At 39.8% G+C, this 23,451-nt stretch overlaps 1 protein-coding gene across 11 annotated transcripts in view; it reads right to left on the reverse strand.

The window, feature by feature from the left end:
• The window catches only part of LOC127654411 (leucine-rich repeat-containing protein 7-like), a 174,807-nt gene that overhangs the window by 8,823 nt on the left and 142,533 nt on the right, over positions 1–23,451 (reverse strand). For 9 of the 11 annotated variants that reach the window (XM_052141578.1, XM_052141585.1, XM_052141583.1 and 6 more), the window contains 11 exons: positions 20,662–20,791; positions 19,505–19,620; positions 18,925–18,994; positions 18,440–18,539; positions 18,215–18,339; positions 15,089–15,277; positions 14,830–14,952; positions 13,278–13,364; positions 4,738–4,849; positions 4,135–4,315; positions 1,484–3,194 (listed from right to left, as the gene is read on the reverse strand). In XM_052141578.1, coding sequence (XP_051997538.1) covers positions 1,484–3,194; positions 4,135–4,315; positions 4,738–4,849; positions 13,278–13,364; positions 14,830–14,952; positions 15,089–15,277; positions 18,215–18,339; positions 18,440–18,539; positions 18,925–18,994; positions 19,505–19,620; positions 20,662–20,791 — 2,944 coding nt within the window. The remainder of the gene's footprint in view (positions 1–1,483; positions 3,195–4,134; positions 4,316–4,737; positions 4,850–13,277; positions 13,365–14,829; positions 14,953–15,088; positions 15,278–18,214; positions 18,340–18,439; positions 18,540–18,924; positions 18,995–19,504; positions 19,621–20,661; positions 20,792–23,451) is intronic. The other 2 variants (XM_052141584.1, XM_052141579.1) reach the window with 1 other exon arrangement.

Here is a 23,451-nt window from a genome sequence, read left to right on the forward strand (position 1 = left end):
GGGGTCACTGGACCGCACCACACACACCGCTGTAACAGAGTGAGTAAGCTTGACAAACAGAACGACATTACTGCTAACATGACACATTAGAGATATACAGTGATTGCTTTTGCATCGTAGTCTTAATACCAGTGCAAACGTGACTAAATTTAGTGGACAATGAAGAATGCTGTAGTATTGTGTTCCACAAACACAGAAACAAAGGCTCACCACCTAACTACACGTCACAAAAATTTGCATGTACTTAACGGTCTGAATCTCATGAAGAAATATCCTGGTCATATTTCACCCTCAAATCCAAAGAATACATTTTGCATCATAAAACCTGCAGTACGAAATCAATTTTTAGTACCATTAAGATTTCTTGCATTGTGACAATTATTTTCATGACAATTAAACACACTTTCCCCCAAATCGTATTACCGAAATGCAATAATAATAATAATTAAAAATTATAAAAAATCGTATCACTGTAATACAAATAAAAATCTCATTCTTATTCCTTTAGTAGAGTAATGAAAATGATCCTGTTCGGACACAATGATTTACATAACATAAATTTAATTCAGTGCTGTAAATAGACCCTACCATCTGTGTGCCTCAGCATAAATCAAGATTCATCAGACCAGACAAAATGTTTACAGTCTTCAACTGTCCAGATTTGGCGAGCTTGTGCCACTGCAGCCTCAGCTTTCTGTTCTTGGCTGACAGAGGTGGAACCCGATGTGGTCTTCTGCTGTTGTAGCCCATTCGCCTCAAGGTTTTACATGTTGTGCATTCTGAGATGCTATTCTGTTCACTACAATTGGACAGAGTTCTCTGAGTTACTGTAGCCTTTCTGTCAGCTTGAACCAGTCTGGCCATTCTCCATTGACCTTTCTCATCAACAAGGCATTTCCATACATTCCATTTAAATATATTTATATATATATATATATTACAGAAATAAGGACTGATATTTGAGAGGTGTGTGCTTGATTTTCAAGAAAATGCTAAATGTATATAAAATATTTCATTTTCTTAATGCAATATACTTTTTTTTATATAGATTTTTATTATGGGGTGAAATATGACCTGGACATTTCCTGACAGTTTAATTGAGATTCACAATACTGTTTAATTTGCTATACAATAATTAGTGTAATTTAGTATTTCCCTAATATTTAAAACAAAACAAGTTGTAGATATTGAAATAATAGAGTAATATAGGCCTTTTTATTATGAAATCATTTTAAGCATATATTCCAATATTGCACTGAGGTATCAACTCATTACTGAGATCTCAATTATTACCAGTCAACATGAGGGTGATATAATTTATTTATTTGAAAAACTTTGGGTTTTTTATCATTTTATATATCCAAGCTAACAAATACTTTTGTAGAAGCTGTAAATCAGGCAAAGTACTATATATTCTTATAATCATGAGTCATAAAATTGTAAATAGAAATATAGCAATGTATGATCAAGCTTGCTTACTCACCCGGTCTAGCCTCTTTGCTTCTATGTGTCTTAGTAGTTGCTGTCTCCAATCTACTGGCATTTTGGAGCTTATGTCCTCTTGTTTTTGATGAACAGGTCTCAACTTCATATCAGCTTCAGGGCTCTTCTCAGTGCATGTAATATGATTGTAATCTGAAGGCATTTTTTCCAGCAGTGCAGCCATGGTGGGTCGGGCAGACACTGGCCTTGCCTGAGATGCTCCATATGTCTCTGTGCTGTAGCTCCTTGCAGACAGGGGGCGGCGTTGCGTCAGACTCTTGGTGGGGTAACCCATGATGGGCTTTTTGGGCTCTTGATAAGATGAATAATCTTCTTCATACCTACCATTTCTTTTGTGGAACTGTGTGTCAGAAATGGTAGACAGGCTATTCTGTTGTTCGAGCATGCTCTTGATCTGTTGCGGCCTGTTATAGTGCTCAGCTAGCTGGAGCTCCTGGTTCTCAGCTACTCTGCGGAATAATGCCATCTCTGTTGAACTTACCAGAGAATCAGCTCGCCGCAGGAATCCTGGTCTGGAGCACTGGGGCTGGCCAGAGAGCTGGGAATTAACAGCATCATCAGTGACAGTTGATTGAGAAAATGAAAACATCTGTTCCATTGGTGAATAGCCCCGGTAGCCCCTTGGGCTTACAAGCTCCTTTGGCAACATCTTGCCTGGTTGGTTGACATATTCAGGTGTGTTGGGGAATGGCGGAGGAACTCTCCTCTCTCCTTTCATATGATTCATGGCTCCTTGCGGGTTGAAGCTTTGGTCAAAATGGTAAACTTTCTTTGGGATGGCAGGCTTCTGCTGCTGAGAGCTTTTATTAGAACCGTAGCCATCCAGATCATCGTCCAGCATGGGAGCTGATTGGCTTCGGGACATGCTCTGTTCGAAAGGGAAAGGGAGGTCTGCTCTATCAACACTTCCCTGATTTTCTATGCTAGAACTGTAGCTGTCCAAGGGGATGCTGTAAACCTTATAGGACCCAGTATCAATTTCATCTATACTCTGTGATTTCTTAAATTTTGCTTTGACCTCCTTCATCATTGGCGAAAGTCTCTCAGAACTCTTGCTAACAACCAAAGTGCTTCCTTTGTTTGGTTCTTTTCCACCCTGAACATGTGAAAAAAGGTTGGGATGACCTCGTCCCATCCCTGTGTCTGTGGAGTCAAGAAACCCCCAGGCTCTTGTTGATGGGAAAGTGCCGGGTAGTATCTCCTGTTCGAAGTCCTTGCGGTCAGGGTTGGGGCTGTTACCTGGAGTAATTTCCAGCTTGGAAGGGAAAGCTGTCCTGTCTTCGAAGGGACTGGGAGTCCTCGTCCAGTTCTGCCAGGGGTTAGAGGGAGGAGGCACTTCAGTTTCAGGGGTGTTACGAACTGTGTGGAAAGTGTGTTGTGATTGGTCGAGCTCTAAGGGAACTCCCACGATGCGCTCTTGTCTCATGAGAGGCCTTCGTCCTTGTGCTGTTGAGGCACTCCTGGGCTTGGAGCCTAGCATGGGGTTGCCAGCACTGCTGCTTGGGGTATCAAGAGGCATCTCCTCTGCGACAAAACCTGTGTTATCGTAGTGGGGGGCATCGTTCCAGCTGTCAAAAGTGTCACTGAGTGGTCGCCTCTCACCTCGCTGCTGCAGCATGCTTGAAGGTGGTGTTGCCCTCTGGCTCAGAAGGGGCTTGGTTTCAATGGGCTTTGGGAAAGACTGAGCTAGCCTGTTAAGATATCCAGATAAAATACATCTGAGATTTTATCCAGGCACTACATGAAACCAAAGTTCACCAACTTAAAGAAATAAAGTGCTGAGAAGTCCTGTAATATCACAGTGGTAGACTGAAGAACTGCCATGCTCATCAAACTCATTTTCAATATTTATAACATTTTGCCAATTTAATACTTCTGCAAGGTTCTCAAAACAGATATCTCTCAAAGAGTTCTTCTGAACAGGATTATTTGAAGTTCTTGAGCAGTACTAATTTAATAAAACTTTTCCTGAGAGCAACATTTGCACTGCAGAAGGATTTTAACTCTAGTGCAGTTTTAAAGTTGCACTTTATTGAAGATGATAGCAAGAGTCATACTGCTATTGATGACTGTTATTGAGAGAACCATAAAGATGTGAACTCAACTGAGATACATTTTAGCAGAAATAAGAATCCAAGTGTTGATCTTTGATTGCTATCAAAAAGGCCACTTGGAAACACAGAATTCTCTTTATTCTAATATTAAAAGAAAAGTAAAAAGCACCTCCAGTATAATAAAAAAGGTAATAACAACACCTTCAACGGTGTACGAGACACCTCTGCGTTCCCGTTTAAGGGGTTATGAACCAAATAAACTCTGATTAGATTTGCCTATCTAGAGCAGTCTTTACACTGCAATGGAAGCCCCATTTGAAGCAGCATAGTATACTGTTTAGTGGGGTCCAAAATTTGAAAATATGGATTACTTTCTTTCATTTAAACCTGAAATTAATCAAAGTTTTGGGATGAGGATTTAGGAATTTTTAATCCCTAATCAAATAAAAAGCAAATTTGTTTTAAAAATGAATTTGGGCTACTTTTTGGATCAACAGTCATGACATACTGTATGAGTGGATAGATGGCCTATTAGTTGATATAAATAAATAGTGGCAGTGATTAAATTGTTGCCAACCTGTTGGTCCAGTGAGTCTGTGATGGGCCCTCTTTCCCAGAGGTTTGCAGATTACCAACATTTCCTGGTGGGTTTGAGGAACCAGATGATCCCTGGGAAGGTGAGTAGTCGGAATAAGTGGCAGACGATCCACTGTTGTTCAAACAATGAATTTTCTCTGGCTCAGATTCATCTGTGGACTCTAAATGCATTTAAAAAACAAGGTTGGTGTGGATTCACTGTGTAAAATAAGGTAAAATAATTTAATTGCAAGATTAATAGGTCTATTTTTGTCACAGAATATACCCCAATTATTGTGTTTCACACAGCAATTAATTATTCTGCAGTGTTCCCCAGTTCAAATGAACAATACAACGGAACAACAGATTTTATCTTTAGTTAGAAACAGCAAGAGAGAAAAAGGGGATTTATTGAAAAATATAAAAAAAATCCTTGAGGCAACTAAAATAAGAGTTAGATGTTCTCTAATGCCAGTTACAATTCTGAGCTAATAGAGCTGATAAACATAAAAACAAGCAAAAGACAATATGAAAATAAACCTAGAAAGATGAACTCTTGAGTTTAGTTTCAACTACCTTTTTTAGCTTATACTGTCTCACCAACCTTTCTTTTCCTTGCCCAGCAGTACAACCTTTGGCTTGTACATAGGGGGCTCTACCAAAGTTGGCCTCATGTCAGAAATGCGGATATCATTGGGGGAGCCTCCCATGGAGTCCTGTAAAAAACAAGGATCAAATTCTCAGTGAATTAAAAAACTACACAACATGACTGAAAACCCAGGAACACTGGGGGGTGTTTCCTGCAATCAAATTTAAAAAATCTAATTTAAAAACCCAGTTTCTCAGAGTAAAAATGTACTAAGTGACCATAATTTGTAATCAGATTTAAGGTCACAAATCAAATACATTTAAATAAAAACCGACAAAATTGACAATTAAATCAATAAATGTTGATAATACAAATACTGTACAAACATCAATGTAGAATTTGAGAAAATCTGTTTGCATTATTGCATATTAGATCAAACTTTATTGACAAACATAACATAATTAAACATGTTTAGAAAGAATCAGAATAGCCAGAATGTACAGAAAAGAAATTACATTTAGAAAGGTTCAACCTGAAAATGTGACTAATATATAGGTTTTGTAAGGTTTAAGACTTACAGGGATGAATCACTCATCAGCATATTTTTCCATACCTTTTCCATCCCTTATTACATTACGGTGACAGTTATGATTATGAAACGCAAACCTGGTTCAACAAAACTAAAGCTGAGAAATATATTAGAACAGTGTATGATCTCACACCTCAACATCAAGTTGAGAGTCATCATTAGTAATATATAGACTGTTATGATTCACATGCCTTGTCCTGGCTTGTCTGGTCAAAACCACAGAAGCAAAACAGCAGCTTCCACCTCCCTCGCAGCTGCCTATGGCAAAACGTACACCTCTCAGACCTAACTATACAATAGCAGGCTAGCTCACACAACCGGCAGCAGAGCAAGAGAGGACTCGCACATCAGACATACTGTAGTTCCTTTCCTCTTCTCTGCCTTCATCTTTTCTCTCATCCTGTATTTTTTTCTTCATTGCTCACTCACAACAGGTCTTTAAAACATCTTACTGCGTTCCTGTGGCTGTTTAAATTGATGTGGGAAACTGATGCAAAAGCTGATGTATGTGCTGTTACTCTGAAAACTGAAGGACTGAGAGTTTGCAAATCTTTCATATTTTACTTTATTATGGGTAACAAACCCATAAATGTATTTAACAAATGTTTCGCCCAGGAGCATAGCAACCATGATAACTTTACGAAATACTCCCCCCACTACTTTTGTCGCGATACCAAAATTTCACTGGTGGCAGTGAAATTTCACAGTTCTCGGTACAAATTTCTATACCACAGCAAAAATATGCTAAATTGGTAATGTGCTATTGAACACACTCCTTTGTGCTATTTAATTTTTAATCTAAAGAGAAAGTAAATTGTAAATATAATTAACCTTTACCTAAATAATACATTAAAATATATGTATGTTTCCTTTAAGTGTTTCTCAATTAAGCATGCATTGCTTAAGTATTTTTAAGCAAGGCCCTACTTAAATTCCTTTTTAAATAATTTTTCCAGAATTCCATGTTTTAAAGTTTAATTTTATGTTATAATCAAAATGGTGTCTAATCAAATTAATTCTTGCATCTTTTAAAACTTTTAACAAGTAAAATTTCTTTTCAACATACCATTGCATTTTAACAAACTTTTATTCAGTACAAATACACTCTTGCAAGTGACATATTGCTTAATTTGTTTTATCATCATTATTATTATTCATCATTAGGGGCCAAGCACCGAAGGTGCGTAGGCACCTATTGTTTCTGTTAGTGTTCTTTTTATTAGTGGTTCAAGCCCAAAGGTGGTGCTACAGTGATCAAAGCAAACAAATTTGCCAAAATGCCCATAACTTATGTCACGGATTCAAGTGCCTTACATCATTCTGTGGCTCAAGAAAAACAAAATGGCTATCTCCGATTTTATTTCCGTCATGAAAATATTTTTCACAATTTGCGATTTCATGTAAAACGTCTCGGTTAAGGATGTAACCTCCGTTCCCCGATGGAGGGAACGAGACGTTGTGTCAGAGAGCGCCGATATTCACCTCTGATCTATGAAAAAAGGCCAATGAGAAGTTGGCAGCCGGTATTTGCATACGGGTATTTTACACATATGTCCGAATACCGTATTTGCATACGGTATTCGGACATACGGGTATTTAGGCGGCGCAAATACAGGAGTTCATTCAGGATTTTTCTGAGGAGCCGGAAATGGTCCGGCCACAACAGTGGCTCGGCTCAGCGACGTGGCGCGGAAGACACAACGTCTCGTTCCCTCCATCGGGGAACGGAGGTTACATACGTAACCTAGACGTTCCCCTTCTGTCGCTCTCTCCACGTTGTGTCAGAGAAGCGACACTAGGGGTCCACTTATAAAAGTGCCATGCGCTGAGCAGTGTACGTGAACTGCTGATACAGGAGCGAGCAGGTATTCTTATGTGCAGGACGACCAACTGTATCAGGCTGCACGTAACCTTCCCCAATGCCCCATTCAAGCCATCAGAATCCTTTTCGTTACCCTGGAAGGGGGAACAAGGTGATGGTCGCCAACCTGGGAACGGACCAGCCTGGCTGGGCCTCTTTTCTCTCTATGTTTCTCGCATAGAGCAACTACGGCCGGGGCCCTTACACGCATTGAAGGAAGGGGGTCTTAGCCCTTCTTTCAGGGGGAGAAGACCCTGCGGAGGCCACACCTACCCGGCAGGGGAGGCAAAGAGTGGCAAATGCATCACATGGCCTGTTAGGACCCATGTGGAAAAGTTGGTGTGGTGGTAGATCCAGCCTCGTAGAGGGGGGAAGCATACAGCACGGCGACAGAGGCAGCTGTAACTGCCTAAGGGAGACATGGGGGTCCACTCGTGAGGGGACAGTACCGTGGAATTACACACAGGGGGAGTCCGAGCAGGAGGACTTACCTGTGGAGCACCTATTCCAGTACAGGGTAGCCTTCGGGGACCCATAGTGGCTTGGGTCGGCGAGTTCCTCCGCTGAACTGCGGACCCAACAGGGCTAGGGAGGAGTCAACCAGCGACCCGAAGGTGGGGTCTCCTGGGAACGGAGGGCACTATTTTACCTCGGCTGAGGGAAAGGGCGCTAGGCACAAGTGATTCACCCGGTCTGAACGTCAGCGTGTTACCGAGTTCTACGGGCTCGGACCTGAGAAAACACGGGAGGATACTGACTCAACACGGAGGTTGTAAAACCTCGAGAAAGTGTTAGGTGTTGCCCACCCTGCTGCTCTGCAGATGTCTGCTAGGGAGGTGCCCCTGGCCAGTGCCCATGAGGACTCAACACCCCTGATGGAGTGAGCTCGGACCCACAAGGGGGGGGGGGCACGGCCTGGGTGTGATAAGCCAATGAAATGGCTTCGACAACCCAGTGGGCAAGCCTCTGTTTGGAGACGGCATTCCCTTTCCGCTGTCCCCCGAAGCAGACAAAGAGCTGCTCAGAGCGTCTAGTGCTCTGCGTGCGGTCCAGATAGATACGCAAAGCACGTACTGGACACAGCAACGCAAGGGTTGGGTCTGCCTCCTCCCGAGGCAGCACTTGCAGGTTCACTACCTGATCTCTGAAGGGTGTGGTAGGAACCTTGGGCACATAGCCCGGTCGTGGTCTTAGGATCACGTATGTGTCTGCCGGACCGAAATCCAGGCAAGTGTCGCTAACAGAGAACGCTTGCAGGTCCCCGACCCTCTTGATGGAGGCGAGCGCGATCAGCAGGGCGGTCTTGAGAGAGAGGGCCCTGAGTCCAGCTGAATCTAGCGGCTCGAAGGGGGGTCTCTGGAGGCCCGTGAGGACGATTGAGAGATCCCAGGAGGGGAATAGGTTAGGCCGGGAGGGAGTTAGCCTCCGGGCACCTTTGGGGAACCTGACAATTAAGTCGTGCTTACCAAGGGACTTGCTGTCTATCGCGACGGCGGCGACATACACCTTGAGGGTGGAGGGGGACAGCCTCCTCTCCAGCCTCTCCTGAAGAAACACGAGCACTGACCTAACCGCGCACTTCTGCGTGTCTTCAGCTCGGGAAGAACACCAGTTCGCCAATTAAGCCCGGGGAAGCATAGCGGACCTCCGTGCGTCAGGCTCAGACTGGGCGCAGACCCGAAGGTGGCGGCCCAGGGGAGTTATCCGCATCCGACGCCGCTGATACGCTCTCCGATGCAGCGGTGATGTCATCATCCAATGCCGGGGAGCACGAGGGACCGGACGGTAGGCCGTTAAGCGGACCGCACTAATCCCGAGCTCGGGGGAAGCATGCAATCGTGCCGGGGAGGCGGGAGGTTTCGAGGGGATTTACCCGCCGAAAGCGTCCCGTTATTCTCCCCAGATAGTCTTTCATCGCCCACGGCGCCTGCCTTCATCCCGTATGAAGGAGGCGAGGTGCGGGGGGGCGGCTGAAATGGCTCTCTCTCACTACAAGAGTAAGCAGAGATCGAACGCTGCCGCGGTTATGTTCTCACACTGAAAACATAACCCATTGGAGAGAATGCTCATCCCGAGCTCGGACGGAAACAAGCAAGCGTGCCGGGGAGGCGGGGGGTTTCGAGGGGGTTCACCCGGCGAAACGGAGCCAGTCATTGTCCCCTGCGTGTGATCGCAACCCAGGAATGCAAGGCAGTTTTTATGACCGTCAGAGGTGGGAAGAAATCAACCACATCCAGAAACTACACAGGGGCGGAAATATCGTCTTTAAAAAGACACGTCCTGAGAAGGACGTTCAACGCCGCTGTGTTTTGCTCTTTAGAGCGAAATTACTCTTTTAGAATAACTCTTTGGAGTTGTCTGCGCTTGCCATGGAGTTGTCATAATTAATTTAATTGAAAACCTACTTTTCAAACTCCTCCTAAAAGGTTTGTCTGATTTTCACCAAATGTAGCTCATATCATCTTTAGACCATGCCAACAAAAAGTTGCTGAAAGAGTTTTGAAAGACCAAACCGCTCTCAAATACCTCAAAGATATTTGATGATGAACACTCCAAATCAATTGTTAGTCTATATCTAGTCTATATCTTCAGTCTGATAAATCGTTCAACTGAATCTGTGTAAATCAAAAGCATTTTTAGCCCAAGTTGCTCATGACCTGTCAATCAAATCTTGTCTAGCGATCCATTGGCTGGATCTATTCACTGAAACAGCCAATTCGCATTTGGTCAGGCAGGGGAGCCTTTGATCTGGTTTGATTGAAAGGTTGCCTGTGAATCACAGAGAGACACGTGGGTGGGCTCAAACAATCTGGAACTCTCACCAGAATAGTGAAGACCTGAAAACCTCGATGCTGACTGATAAAATCAATATATTACTGATAATAGACATTTGAATTTACATGGTGATGCAAGCAAATGATCAGTAATTTTTTTCTTCAATTTTCACTGGTTTGGATAGAACAGTCAAGTCTACTTTCAATCATGGACATTTACCATGGATTGTATGCTTGAATTTCCTGCCATCATCCGATCGGATCAAAACCAGAAGATATAAAAGTTAAGTAATATCGTTCACATGTTGCATGTTTTAAAATCCACTCTTTCAGTATTTTAATGCATTACAGAAATAACATCATTCAGATCACAATACAGTGGGCATATTTAGAAACTAGAGACTTGTAGCTTTCAAATAATATAAGGTTTGTCAAGATTAAAGTCAGATATGAAGGTAATATAGTGCAATAAACATAAAACAAATGCTAAAAAAGCATATATTGGATGATGCCAGTTAATGGGCTAAACTAGTGATGTGTCGTTCATGAACGATTCGTTCATTTTGAACGAATCTTTAATATGACTCGGGATTACCGAGTTGTCTCAGAGAGTGATTCGTTCATTTTGTGTTGACCGCGCATGCGCGCAACATCGCATAAGGTACATGAAGTCATAAATGTTTAGTTCATCTTTCGCGAGTCTTCGGGTTCGGCCGGGTCCGAGTCTTTCGTTCTTCCTGTCAGTCCCATAGAGACTATGCTGTCAGTACCGGAAAGAGAAATGATTAGTTCATCTCTTCGGTTTCGAGTTGTTCGTTCTTCAAGTCAGACTCACAAACCCATAGCACTATGCATTTTGCATATTGTGATTTAAGTTATATGGTTACTCTGTGGCTTTATAGTGTCCTTTTCATTCTTATTTATTTTTTATTTATTTTTATTTAATTCCTTTTGGATAGTTATCCAATTTTTTTAAAGCATTGTTGGCAAAAAATAAACAAACAATAAACATCCAGTCAATATAGTGTGTACAGTGTTGTAATAAGCTATGTTACAAAGGTGTAGGTTTCATAGGTTTATTAAATAACTGCATATTTAAGTTATATACTGTGACTTTTCACAAAACAACTCGTAGACTTTTTAGGTGATTTTTTATGGACTAAAAAAAATGCATGAATACTACATTCTACATTACTACATTCAATGTTATAGAAAAGAATCTTCATGACAGAAATTCACAAATACATATGAAAAAAGATACAATTTGAGACCAGAAACGTAACATGTAGGCCTAACTGTAAAAGTAAAAATCAAATAAAAAAACTAACTACAACATGTTTGTAAGAATGATGTGAATTATGAACTAGGTTAAGTATTTAATAGGGCTGTCACGTGACAAAAGAACGAAGGACTCAGACTCGAAAGATGAACTAATCATTTCTGTCTCTGCATAGTGCTGTGCTATGGGTTTGTGAGTCTGACTTGAAGAACGAACGACTCGAACCGAAGAGACGAACTAATCATTTCTCTTTCCGGTACTGACAGCATAGTCTCTATGGGACTGACAGGAAGAACGAAAGACTCGGACCCGGCCGAACCCAAACCCGAAGACTCGAGAGTCGAGACTTGAACTAATCATTTATCTTTCCGGATCCGGACCGGTATGCTGCATGTGCATGCAGTCAGTGAGTGCATTGGCTGCTGTGTCACACCACACGGCCCACACACAGACACTGACGAGTCGACATCGACAACTAAGTATTTTTAACGTTTTGAAGTTCGAACCCGATGACACAAGAGGCGGAGAAAAAGGAGGTGAGGTGAACTAACTGCAATAGCTTAAACTTAAGACCCAATTAATAAATTAACATTTCGGTTTCTTATAAATTGGCTTTGGCTGCATTACCCTATAGTTTATTTTTATTTATTTATTTCAAATTGAATCAACATTTTCGTAAGTAGACTACTTGATGTTTTGGGCTATTTAACATGACATTTAATTATATTCTGCTGAAATGAACGAAATGACTCGAAAAAAGATTCGTTCATTTTGCTGAACGAGACTCAAAGATCCGAGTCAGTAAAATGATCCGAACTTCCCACCACTATAAACTAGCACTTCAGTATACTTTGTGATTGTTTATATGACAATTAAAGAAGAAAACATTTTGTAAGGAATTTATTTAAATTTTAATTTATTGTATTTTAATGTTTTTTCCATTTTATTATGAAATGTAAAAAAGGAGTTTACATCCGTGTGAGTGTGTATTTTGATAAAATAATTGAAATGCTATACGATGTATCATGATGCATCAAGACTTATTTTGTAATCAAATCATAATGATGTTTTTAAAAATGCTAATAACTTTTGATAATTTTAGTCTGTTGTCAATGATAGACTTCTTGGCTGATGCCAAGAGCAATGTATATTACACTACATGTGATTCTATTCATTGCCTAAAATCATCACAAAAAAAGTTATTTTCTTAAGAAACAGTTTGGTACATGGCCCATTGTTATTGTTTCAGCGCAAATGCTGTGATTTAATTCTGTAAATATATAGTCTACATGTGCGTGGCGCTTGACAGTGGTATAGTGCTCTGTTTAGTCATCTCATACAGTGCAAATTATTCTCAATGTCTGTGAAGTTTCCAGTATATGAGTTTCACACATTAATTTAAAGCACGCAGCTCAAATGCAGACTAACACAGCAACCTTTTGTGGTTTAATATTCACACTAGGACATATCACGATTGAGTAATTGTGCATTTCAGTATAAAAGGAGTAACAGAGCACATGCTCAAACAAGTGCGTGAGCATTTGAAAGCAGTTGTGTGTTAGTCAGAAAGTGTGAGGGTACAGCAGAAACACTGGATTACATCTTTAAAATCATTACATCTTTTTTATTTTAGAACTAACTTGGTACCGAAGTACTGGTACTTTTGACAACACTAACCCCCACTTTGAATTTTCTAATTATGGAAAGCCACTTAAAATATAGACTTCAACACCAAGCAGAAGCCTATGCAAATTGGTAGTGTCACCATTCACCAGTGGACTTGACAAATGTGTAAGCGGTAATCCTAGTTATGTCTGGCTTTCAGCAAATCAGTAACTAATGGGCAAACATCATGTGATGTAATTAATATTAATGAGTGAAGCCAAAACAATTTATGCTTTAGTGCAATGTTCTATATTGTGCCCCCTCACATTTTTCAAGTTGTTCCAACGCCCCTGTTCAACCACAATGGGGGTGTCTGAGAAAATCCATTGAAATGAGCCACCCATATGTTTTGCTTATTTTTTGCTGTCTGATCTCTAAGCCACTTACTATGAGGCAGAAACAGGAAGAGGAAGTTACGGCCAGGCTTGTATTCTCTGGCTGTTGCGGCTTGGGAACGATGCGATGTAAAGAAATCTAAGCAAAACAAACATACATACATATATACAAACAAACAAACAAAAATGGACTCTCATGGTCTAGAAAGAAAAGAATGTGTAAGAAACATGAGGTTTATGCCACTGGTACTCCCAAGGTCCTGATAACTCTATAATGTTGCTCCACAGTTTGACCATGGGGGAGACAGTGTGAGGCCAAGCTGCGATGGACACAATACACCATGCACTTGTGTCCTATTCAACACAAAGAGCTACTGCAAGCAGAGAAAAGCCTGGCATCAATGAATTGGCATGAATGTCGCTGTGTTTGTATTAGCTCTTGAGATTTATTGTCATTTACTGAAACTAATTAAATAACTCAGTCTTACCATTCTCAAATTGAATGAATATATTAGGAACCTTTAATGGATCCTCAGAGTTTTCTTGACATTTCAGACTGACCTTTCCTTCTGTTTACTGAAAGATTGCTGTATTCAGGATATAAGCCTGAAATTAGCTTGAGTGGGAAAGTCTACAGATGCATGACAATTTAAAAAATGCTGTTGGCCTAGTTCCTTTACTTAAAGGAATTTTTATAATTGAAAAAAAAAAATAATAATAATAAAATACAAACAATTCTCATAATTATTCACCCTAATGTGATTTCAAACATGCCATGTTTGTACATGAATAATGTACTGGTCGCTCTTTTACATGTAATTACAATGACTGAGTAGTGGAGCTTTCAAGCTTTTTGAGCTCACTATAAATGCATGGAAAAGAGTGCTTACTAGGCCTATGGTGCTCAAAATGTCACCTTTTCTTTTCAACGAAAGAAAGTCATATGTGTTTGTAATGACACGAGTAAATAATGACAGAATTTACATTTGTGACTTATAATATCAAAAATATATCTCCGTAAACCCAACTATTCTACCAGACAACACTTATTTTAACATTGAGTAAATAATTCTTGGACATTTTATTAGTGAGTTACCATATAGGTAAACATACTGCAAGGTTACTGTGACATTAATTACTGATTGCACCAGCTCTGCACTAATATTAATTTGCAAAGCTAACGAATTCATCGTTATCCTGTGTCCTAAACAAACACACTGCAGCTCTGGCTGTTGTGGAGGGGAATTGCTGGCTGTGAGAGATGAAACATTTCACTGATCTCCCCAGGTCCAACTAACCTTTAACAAATGCTCCCACCACTACATAGCACTCTCCATTCATTCAAGAAATGGAAATATACAACCCAGAAAACAAGGATTCAAAAATAATTGATCTTTTAAAATTACTCACTTTAGAATTCACAAATTTGTGTTTCATCTACAAAATCTTATTGTGGCATTATAACTGGTATGAAAGGTTAAGGGGAGCATATAATAAGATGCAACCTCAACACATTACTGTAAAAGGACAAAGCTATGCTATTTTCTAGTGTAAGGCATTCTTGATGTAAAAGAGACTAAATTAAAAGAGAAAACTTGTCATACTTCTGAGCTCTCAGTCAGATCCTCTTTGTCTTTGCGTTTTGGGATGTCAATGGCTGAGTTGAGGATGGCACCTTGTTCAGACATTGGTGGTTTAGAGAAGTCTTTGACCTCTCGCTCTGTCACCTGAAAAGAGCATAGACTAAGCTAAAAGTATCTTGTGGTTCAATGAAAAATAAACTGTGATTACATGGTGATATAATATAATTGTATTTCACTCTGCACCCAAATTACTCTTTGATGAAAAAAGATGAAGCATTACCTCCTTTGGAGCCATGGGCCACTTGGGTTCATACTTGTCTTGGCTGTGAAGCTCCATATTGGTCCCAGAGGAACATTTTTCAGTGTTGAGGGGGTGAGTGGTTTTACCCACCAGGTTCTGCACTGACTTCACCATGTTCTTCAGGTCCTCTGGGTAAGGGGTGGGATACCGCTTGAGATTAATCTCAACCTGCAGAGAAAGAGAAGAGGCTTTAGACCATTAGGGTGCCTACACACTAGAGAAAGATCTGACAGCCACTGATGGACAGGAAAAAGCACAGCTGTTCAACCTCTCTAAAATTATCTTTGGACAACAGATGCTTACGTCAGCAAAAGTTACAATGTTCTTGGTCGAATGAAGGAGTGTAACTTTCACAAAAATTGCATTTACTCTCACCCCCATTGAAATCACTAGATTCATGACAATATTTAACGCAGCGTAAACTCTAGGATGTAGACACTCTTAGACAGCAATAAAATCTGCTCTGGTGCCTAAAGTTAAGGGTTCGAAATTAATGGAGGCTTAAGACAAAAATGCCACTGAAAGTGACAAAAATACCTCCAGAAAATACCCACATGTTTGGTTTTTTAATTTGCAACATCTAATATATTTATAAAGATCTTAATTCTAGGTGTAGTTATCAAAAAAATTTTTTATAAATAAATAAACATTTTAAGTAATGGCCTATCTATTCTGATTATGTTGATTGATTAAATATGATTGTATTTGTACATTATAAATATTGATTAAATATACATACATTTTAACTGTGGCAGTTCTGAGCAATATATAGTGAAGGATGCAGCCTCTGACCTCTGCAATCTGGCACACTTTACCTGGACTGTAAAGCTTCACTCCACTACTGCTTCACTATCTCTTAATTTAACATGCCGAATGTGTTAGGGTTAGAATGCTTTTATCCATTAGTTGGTCATTATTTAATAAATTACTACAGCCATAATCAATAGAAAATCTACATAAACATCTCTTTCCAATCCAATTCAGTTTACTGCCTGTTTTCCTCAGGTGGTAATAGTGCGATGTATATTGGGTCAGACAATCACAGAGTTTTGAGAATTAATTGCAATCTATTATTAGCCTAATTTACACAGAAAGGAGGCATGTTTGGGCAGAAATTAATGACAATGACATAATTTAAATACTTAAGACAAAGCGCCTTTTCAGCATTAATTTTGCCTGCTTAAACTTGATTGCGGGTGGTTAGTGAATAACATGGAGGTTTTGTGTTGAAATACCACACGCAGAAGTGGCACAATTGTTTAGTGAATTCAACCCACTGTGTTTTTATATGGTTAATAAAAAACATGGCATTATAACAGTAAAGAAATACCCAACTCCAGGAGTCAAATATTGACCCTTAATAAAAAGGGTTCATTTTTGACACTGCTAAATGTAGATTTTCATTTCTCCCAGATAACCAGATGCAACACTGAAGCTGACAAAAAAATATTCCTGGCAAAAGCAAGTTTTTCACAAATTGTAGATTTGGTTAATAGTGGTAAATAGATTTATTAAAATATGCTTAAGTATAAAATCAGTTCAAATAATGCCAAACCAAACTGTATTGTTTAAAACTAGGGATGCACCGAAATTAAAATTCTGATCCGAAACCGAAAATCCAGGATGCACTTGGCCGAAAACCGAAACATACTTTTTTTTTTTTTTTTATATATATATTTTTTTTATTTTATTTAAATATACATTTTTGTGTATAATTGTATTAATATGATACTTTTTCATTAATTTCATGAATTAAATGAATCTGAATTGAAAAACTACAAACCAATAAACACACAATCACACTTTTATTGAAAGTAACACAACAAAATTGGACAAAAAATATATTAAAACTATATTAAATATTATTCTTAATTCAGTTCTGTAAAAATCAAATTTTACAGATTTTCTTAACAATTATCCAAATAATGTAAAGTTTTAGAAAACTATTATATGAAAAACAACAGTCAAGTAATGAACTTAGCTAACATCTTTCAAAAAGTTTAAATATGCAACCGTAATTTTAATTAAAACAAAAGGTAGAACACAGAATGGCAGAGGGCCTCTATTCCACTGATCTATATATAACTATAATATATAATTATATATATAGATCAGTGCTCTATTCTGTTTATGTAAATGTATGTACACTTTAATTGAAAATTATTGTGCAAAACAACAGTGCAAAACAGCAGTAATTGAACTAAATCCAACCTCAACTGTAAAAGACAGATGTATCCTCAAGTGAAGAACAAGTGTAACGTAATTGCTATACACATCATATTGGACCGCTTTCTATTTAAGTACAAGTGACCGGTTTCTCTTCAAGAACAAAAGTTGCTAAACTTTCTGACAGTCTCTCCTGTCAGAAAGCTCATCAAGAACATGAGATGCTGCACTGAACAGTCTCTCACTCTCTGTGCTGGTGCTTGGGGCAGATAAATACCTGTGCGCAATCCGTATAAGCTAAGGAAAGCGGTCTTTGTTTATGTGACCGTAGTCAAGGGGATTGTCGCTTCTGGCAATGGGTAGTTCAGCTAGATACGTCTCAAGTTGTGGTGTAGCTGCGCTAGTTGTGGCACTGCTGTGGATCGGGGCGCTTTCCTGTAGAATCTCTTGCTGTACTCTGTATATATATATATATATATATCTCTTGAAATTTCTGCTGAACACTCACTGCAGATCGCAAATTTGATGTCCTTATCAGAAACTTTGAAGAATTTCCACACCGCTGACATGATCGGCCTTTGTTTGGTAGTGCTGTGATCCAGAGTGAAATCTGAGCACTGAGGGGCGGGGCGAGGAGGTATATATTTTTGGCCTTTTTTCTCTTTCGGCCAAAAACCGAAAGTGTCATTTTCGGCCGAAAATTTTCGGCGGCCAAAATTTCGGTGCATCCCTGTTTAAAACCTTTGAAATCATTCATTTTAAATAATTCACATTTATTTGAATTTATAATATGTACACTATTTGAAGATTACTCTTTTGCACTTTTGAGTGCTGTTGATATTTAAGATTCGTAATTAAGCAAATGAAGCTCAAATGGGGATACATATGAGTGTAGGTGTATATGAGATTATGTGTGTGAGTGTGGCATGCCCTGAGGACCTTCACTTTTCCTGAGTTGTCTTCCTCCTCCTTCTTATCCTCAAACTCAAATGCCACAGTCATCCTCTGCTGTCTCTGTTCCTCCCAGAGGGTGGGATTAAAGCTGTCACTGTCAGACTGGTAATCTGCAGCGTGGAAAGCACACATCCGTCCAAACTTTTAATCCAGTATAACATAAAAAAGCAATCAGAGAAGAAAAGAGAAATGGTTGGGTTTTTTTCTTACCCTCATCATGTCGGGGCTGCTGAGGAAACATGTAGTTGGTAAGAACTCTCTGTTTGGTCTCAGGATGAGCCTCAGTTTGGAGGGGGATAAGGGCCTTGGACTGAAACAGAAAAACAGACTGTTGTAAAAAAATGCAACCACCAAAGTACCAAAAAAGCGGACAATGAAAAATTATTTCCTAATTATAATTTTTGGAATGACCAAAATTTCACATGATACTATGGTTTGTTTTGAGAGAATACATGTTGAAATAAAGAGGCAAAAGTTTAGCAAGGTTTAAATGAGCAAAACAATATTTGTCAATGGGGTAAGATAAATAAATGAAATGAAAACAAGTATTTTTCTCTTACAAAGTTTTGTTCAAGTAAACTTATCTTGTTTTAAGGATACTGAAATATTATGACCACTTCATCACCAAATTTGACAAACAGGTAAATAGAGTGAATGGGCAAGACTGTATTTAAAGAAGAGTTCCTGGTAACAACCTGATTGTCAGATAACCAGAGTGCAGCAAGATCTTTCAATTTAGTGAAAGTGAAGGGAAGATTTTTTAACCTAAAGAAGAAAATAAACAATTAGTCCATAATTCAAAACATCAAAACATGAGTAAAAACCAAATGAGACTGTTGGGTATAGTTAATTTGCTGCAGTTAAAATGTTGTGCAGACATGAGGTGTTTCTGTCCACTTAAGATAGCCCATTAATGGCTACTGCGTTTAGTCTTGTTTGAGAAAAACTCATTTTCCAGGTAATAGTAGTCAGAGCATCTACATAGCTCATAAAGGGCTTCTTAATTAGCATATAGGCAGGCTGGGCAATTTCTAATGCCATGCCCCATTACTCTGTCATTAGGGAAAATAATAAACACTGCTTTACATAAACTGACCAGGACTGTTCATCAACTGTATAAAAGGTACTTTCTACAGCTTTGAGCAGAATATTCATGTCTCATATTTTATTCATTAAACAATATTGAAGAAATCATGTATTAGTGCAATGAATGCCTGTTGCTACATGTGTGCAGAGGGTGTAAAATGAAAGAACAACAGGAACATCAGGTGTTACCTATTGTCGCTCAGATTGAGAACACGTAGCTTTGTCATCTGTCCAATTTCATCAGGCAGAAACTCCAGTTTATTGGAGCGCAAGGACATGACCGTGACATTCCTGCAGTTTCCAATCTGCAGCACAGGACAGGATATGATAGATCTAGTAAGGTGCAATTTTGTCAGATTTTTTGTTGGATATCAGCATTCTCTATGTCAGGCAAAATGACTCTTGTAATCAGTCAGTGCAGCGAGTGGGGTGAGTGAAGGTCAGCAGGACATTACCAAGCATTTGGTGGTACAGACTCTGACTTTGCTGTATTCTTAAACTGTGGTACATGGAGTGCTCCCAGCTGGTATGCAACATGACTCTAAGTTTACGATACTGAAAATACTGAAGGTACACACTGTAATTTGATTATATATTGCTCTGACACCTACTGGAGTAGATGAAGCATCATGCAAAAACAGAAGTTCTTAGATACCGTTGCCATTGTAAAAATACGGCAGCCATGATTAATTAATTCCGCAATGTAACATTTTCAATTACGGGGGGTTTATTGAGATCCGCAAGTAAACGGATGATCAGACTTAAATGGTCTGATTTGTTCAGCGGTACTCTGCCTGCAAAGTTTGAGACCCACCAATCTATCTTAATGCAAAGCACTAGCATCCCAATTTTTGTGAAGAGAGTGATGAAACCAAAGTAATCAGCCTTGAAGCCTGCAGAGGAGTGATGGACACCTCTGTGTAGGCTTAGACTGAGAAGCTAACAGGGCCCTACAGGGTAAAGTTATTGAGTATAGACAGCCAGAGAAGAACTTCAGTAATATTTACAAACACAATACAGACATCCACATACTGTATCCACTCAAGTCTGCTTCAGTATATCAATTCTCTGTATGTATCAATAATAATGGGTTGTTGGCTGAGATTCAATTTATAATCCTTGCTGAAAAAGTAATATTACACCTATTTTGGCAAAAGATGGGCAATGTTGGTCTATTACTGGCACAAGCCTGTAATTGTAGCAAGTATATCAGCTTGGCCAGTGTAGCCAGGTTGAGTGACAAGCCAAAACCTTCATAGAGTAGCCAAACATATAGAGGATGTCACTTTAATTGTAATTACTAGTTCCTATAAATGCAACCAAGAGAGTAGGCCACTAATACTCACCTCCCTGGGCAGCTCAGCCAAGAAGTTCTCATCGGCAGCAAATGTCCGAAGACAGTGCAGGTAGCCAATGGTGGGAGGCAGCAATTCCAATTCATTACAGCTACAGTCAAACTCCTCTAAAAGTGATAAACTGGCATATGTGAGAGAAAGCAGGTGAGGAGTGTGCAATTAAACAAGATTCCTATTGAAATGTTAAAAACAATTAATGTGGTGATTATATTTATGTATACCTTATGTGAGTGAAAAAAGACTAAGTTTAATCTATTATAATGAATAAGCTTAATTGTGTAATTCTATTACACACATTAGGGATGCTTCCACATGAAAAATATTGGACGATACCAACACCGATTTTGACAAATAAATTTAGGCCGGTATAGATATTTGCCACACACCTTATTTTTCTCATCAGATCACTGTTTTACTTAGGACTTATGCTTTAAAAATATTTTTTTTACTGTTCTAATAAATACTGTAATTTCTATTGAGCATGGATTGGATCTGTTGAACACATGACAGGCCAATATTTTAAAGACAGCCAACAATGATAAAAAATGTATATAAAAAAAATTCTGTGCTTCCTTTTCTAAATTGTGTATTATTGGTATAATGGATAATGTGTCCAGACCCCTAGAGGGCGCTGCTTGCTCACACAGCGCTGACTGATCGCTCAATGTGGACTATATTTTAAAACACAGGCTTTTAAGGTTTTGTAATCTCGCAAGGCCATATTGTGATTTCAATCTTAATTCAATCCATCATGCAACATTAATGGATATTACACTTATCATACTTGTTTTGGATGGTTTTCTACATCATGTAGCCTTTAACTAAGTGCCACTTTCACAACTGTCACGTCCGTTAATTTACGGTTTTTCCACATTAATGTGAGAATGACAAAGAATACAAATTAAATTTTACATGTTCTTAGGCATGCCAACCCTTCTACATATTGTGGCTAATATTATTTCTGGATTGGGTATTTTGAATTCAAAGCGTTTTTACAAAGTATGTTACTAAATAATGATAAATAAATCACGGATTTTCATATCGCCATTTTCATGCTTATAACCAATATGCAGATGGTTTTAATTTGGTCAATAAATATCAGCAACCGATACATTGGTGCATCCCTAATACATACAGTATATAAGATTTCAAAACTTGTTTATGCCGCATGAGTGTGAAATCTACAGTTCAGATTAGTACAATACTATGGTATATTTGTGCTTTGACCAAAGTCTTAAAGGCATAGTTCTCCCAAAAATGAAAATTCTGTTATCATTTACTCAAACCTATATGACTTTCTATCTTCTGCGGACCACAAAGAGATGTTTGGCAGAATGTTCACTTTAATTGCATCTTTTCTATTCTATGAAAGCGCATCTCCTTTTGTGCTCAAAAGAAAGCAAGCCATTCAGGTTTGGAACAATGTGAGAGTGAGCAGATGACAGATTTTTACAATAATTTTGTTTAACTATTCCTTTGATATTACGATCACATTCAAACATCCTATTAAAATGTTTACAGTATGTATGAATATCTAAGACTGACTGCAGTATTGTAACGAATGCAGGAGTGAAGGCAGACGAGGAGGTGCGGATCCAAAAGCAGGTTCTTTATTATAAATCAAAGTGAGGGCAAACAAACAGGAACAAAGAAATATCCACGAGGGGAAAACAACATGAACATGAAAAACATCCACAGGCAGGAGAAACAACCATAACATTCACGTACAACAACATTCAGCAACCGACAAGGGAATGAAGGAACAAACAGGGTTTAAATACACAAGGACAAGGGTAACAAGGCCAATCAACAAACAGAACTCTGAAACAGGATAACGAGATAATTAACTAAAACCAATGACAAACAAGAACTGAATCAAGGTCATCAACCAATGAACCAATAAAACCCAGATACAAAACATGGAGGGAAAACAGGATGTGACAAAACTAGGAACTGACAGGAATTTTCAAAATAAAAGTACACAGAAGAACAAGGACAACAATGAACATGACAGAATCCCCCCTCAAAAGGATCGGATTCCAGACGATCCTGAAACAAAAAACAAAAGACAAAAACCCACAAAAACAACATAAGGGCACCAGGGGCAAACAGACAGTCCAAGTGGGCACATGGGCAGACAGACAGACCAGGGGGGCACAATGGGCAGGCTAGAAGTCCAGGGGGGTGCAGAGGGCAAGACAGGCAGGTCACGGAGGTGCAAGGGGCAGACAGGAAGTCCAAGGGGGCACAGAGGGCAGGCAGGAAGTCCAAGGGAGAAATGAGACAGTCCACGGGGGCACAAATGGAGATGAGACAGTCCACGGGGCCCATTAGGCAGCCCCGGGGGGCACAAAGGGACAGGGTTAGGGGGCCAGGGAGGTATCGACCGGGCAAGGATAGGTCTGGGGGACCGGGGAGGAGGCCACAGGACAGGAACAGGGTCAGGGGGCCTGGGAGGAGGCCACAGGATAGGGGCCGGGTCAAGAGGCCTGGGAGGAGGCCACAGGACAGGGACTGGATCAGGGGGCCCGGGAGGCGGCCACAGGACAGGGACAGGTTTAGATGGCCCAGGGGCTGGCCATAAGGCAAGGGCCGGCTCAGGGGGCCTAGGAGGAGGCCACAGGATAGAGGCCGATCTAGGTGGCCTAGGAGATGGCCATGGGGCAAGGACCGGTTCAGGAGGTCTGGGAGCTGGCCTCAGAGCAAGGACGGGCTCAGGGGGCATGGGAGCGGGCCACAGGGCAAGGACAGATTCAGGAGGCCTGGGGGTTGACCACGGGA

This window comes from Xyrauchen texanus, chromosome 13, assembly GCF_025860055.1.
Source record: "Xyrauchen texanus isolate HMW12.3.18 chromosome 13, RBS_HiC_50CHRs, whole genome shotgun sequence".
NCBI lineage: Eukaryota > Metazoa > Chordata > Actinopteri > Cypriniformes > Catostomidae > Xyrauchen > Xyrauchen texanus.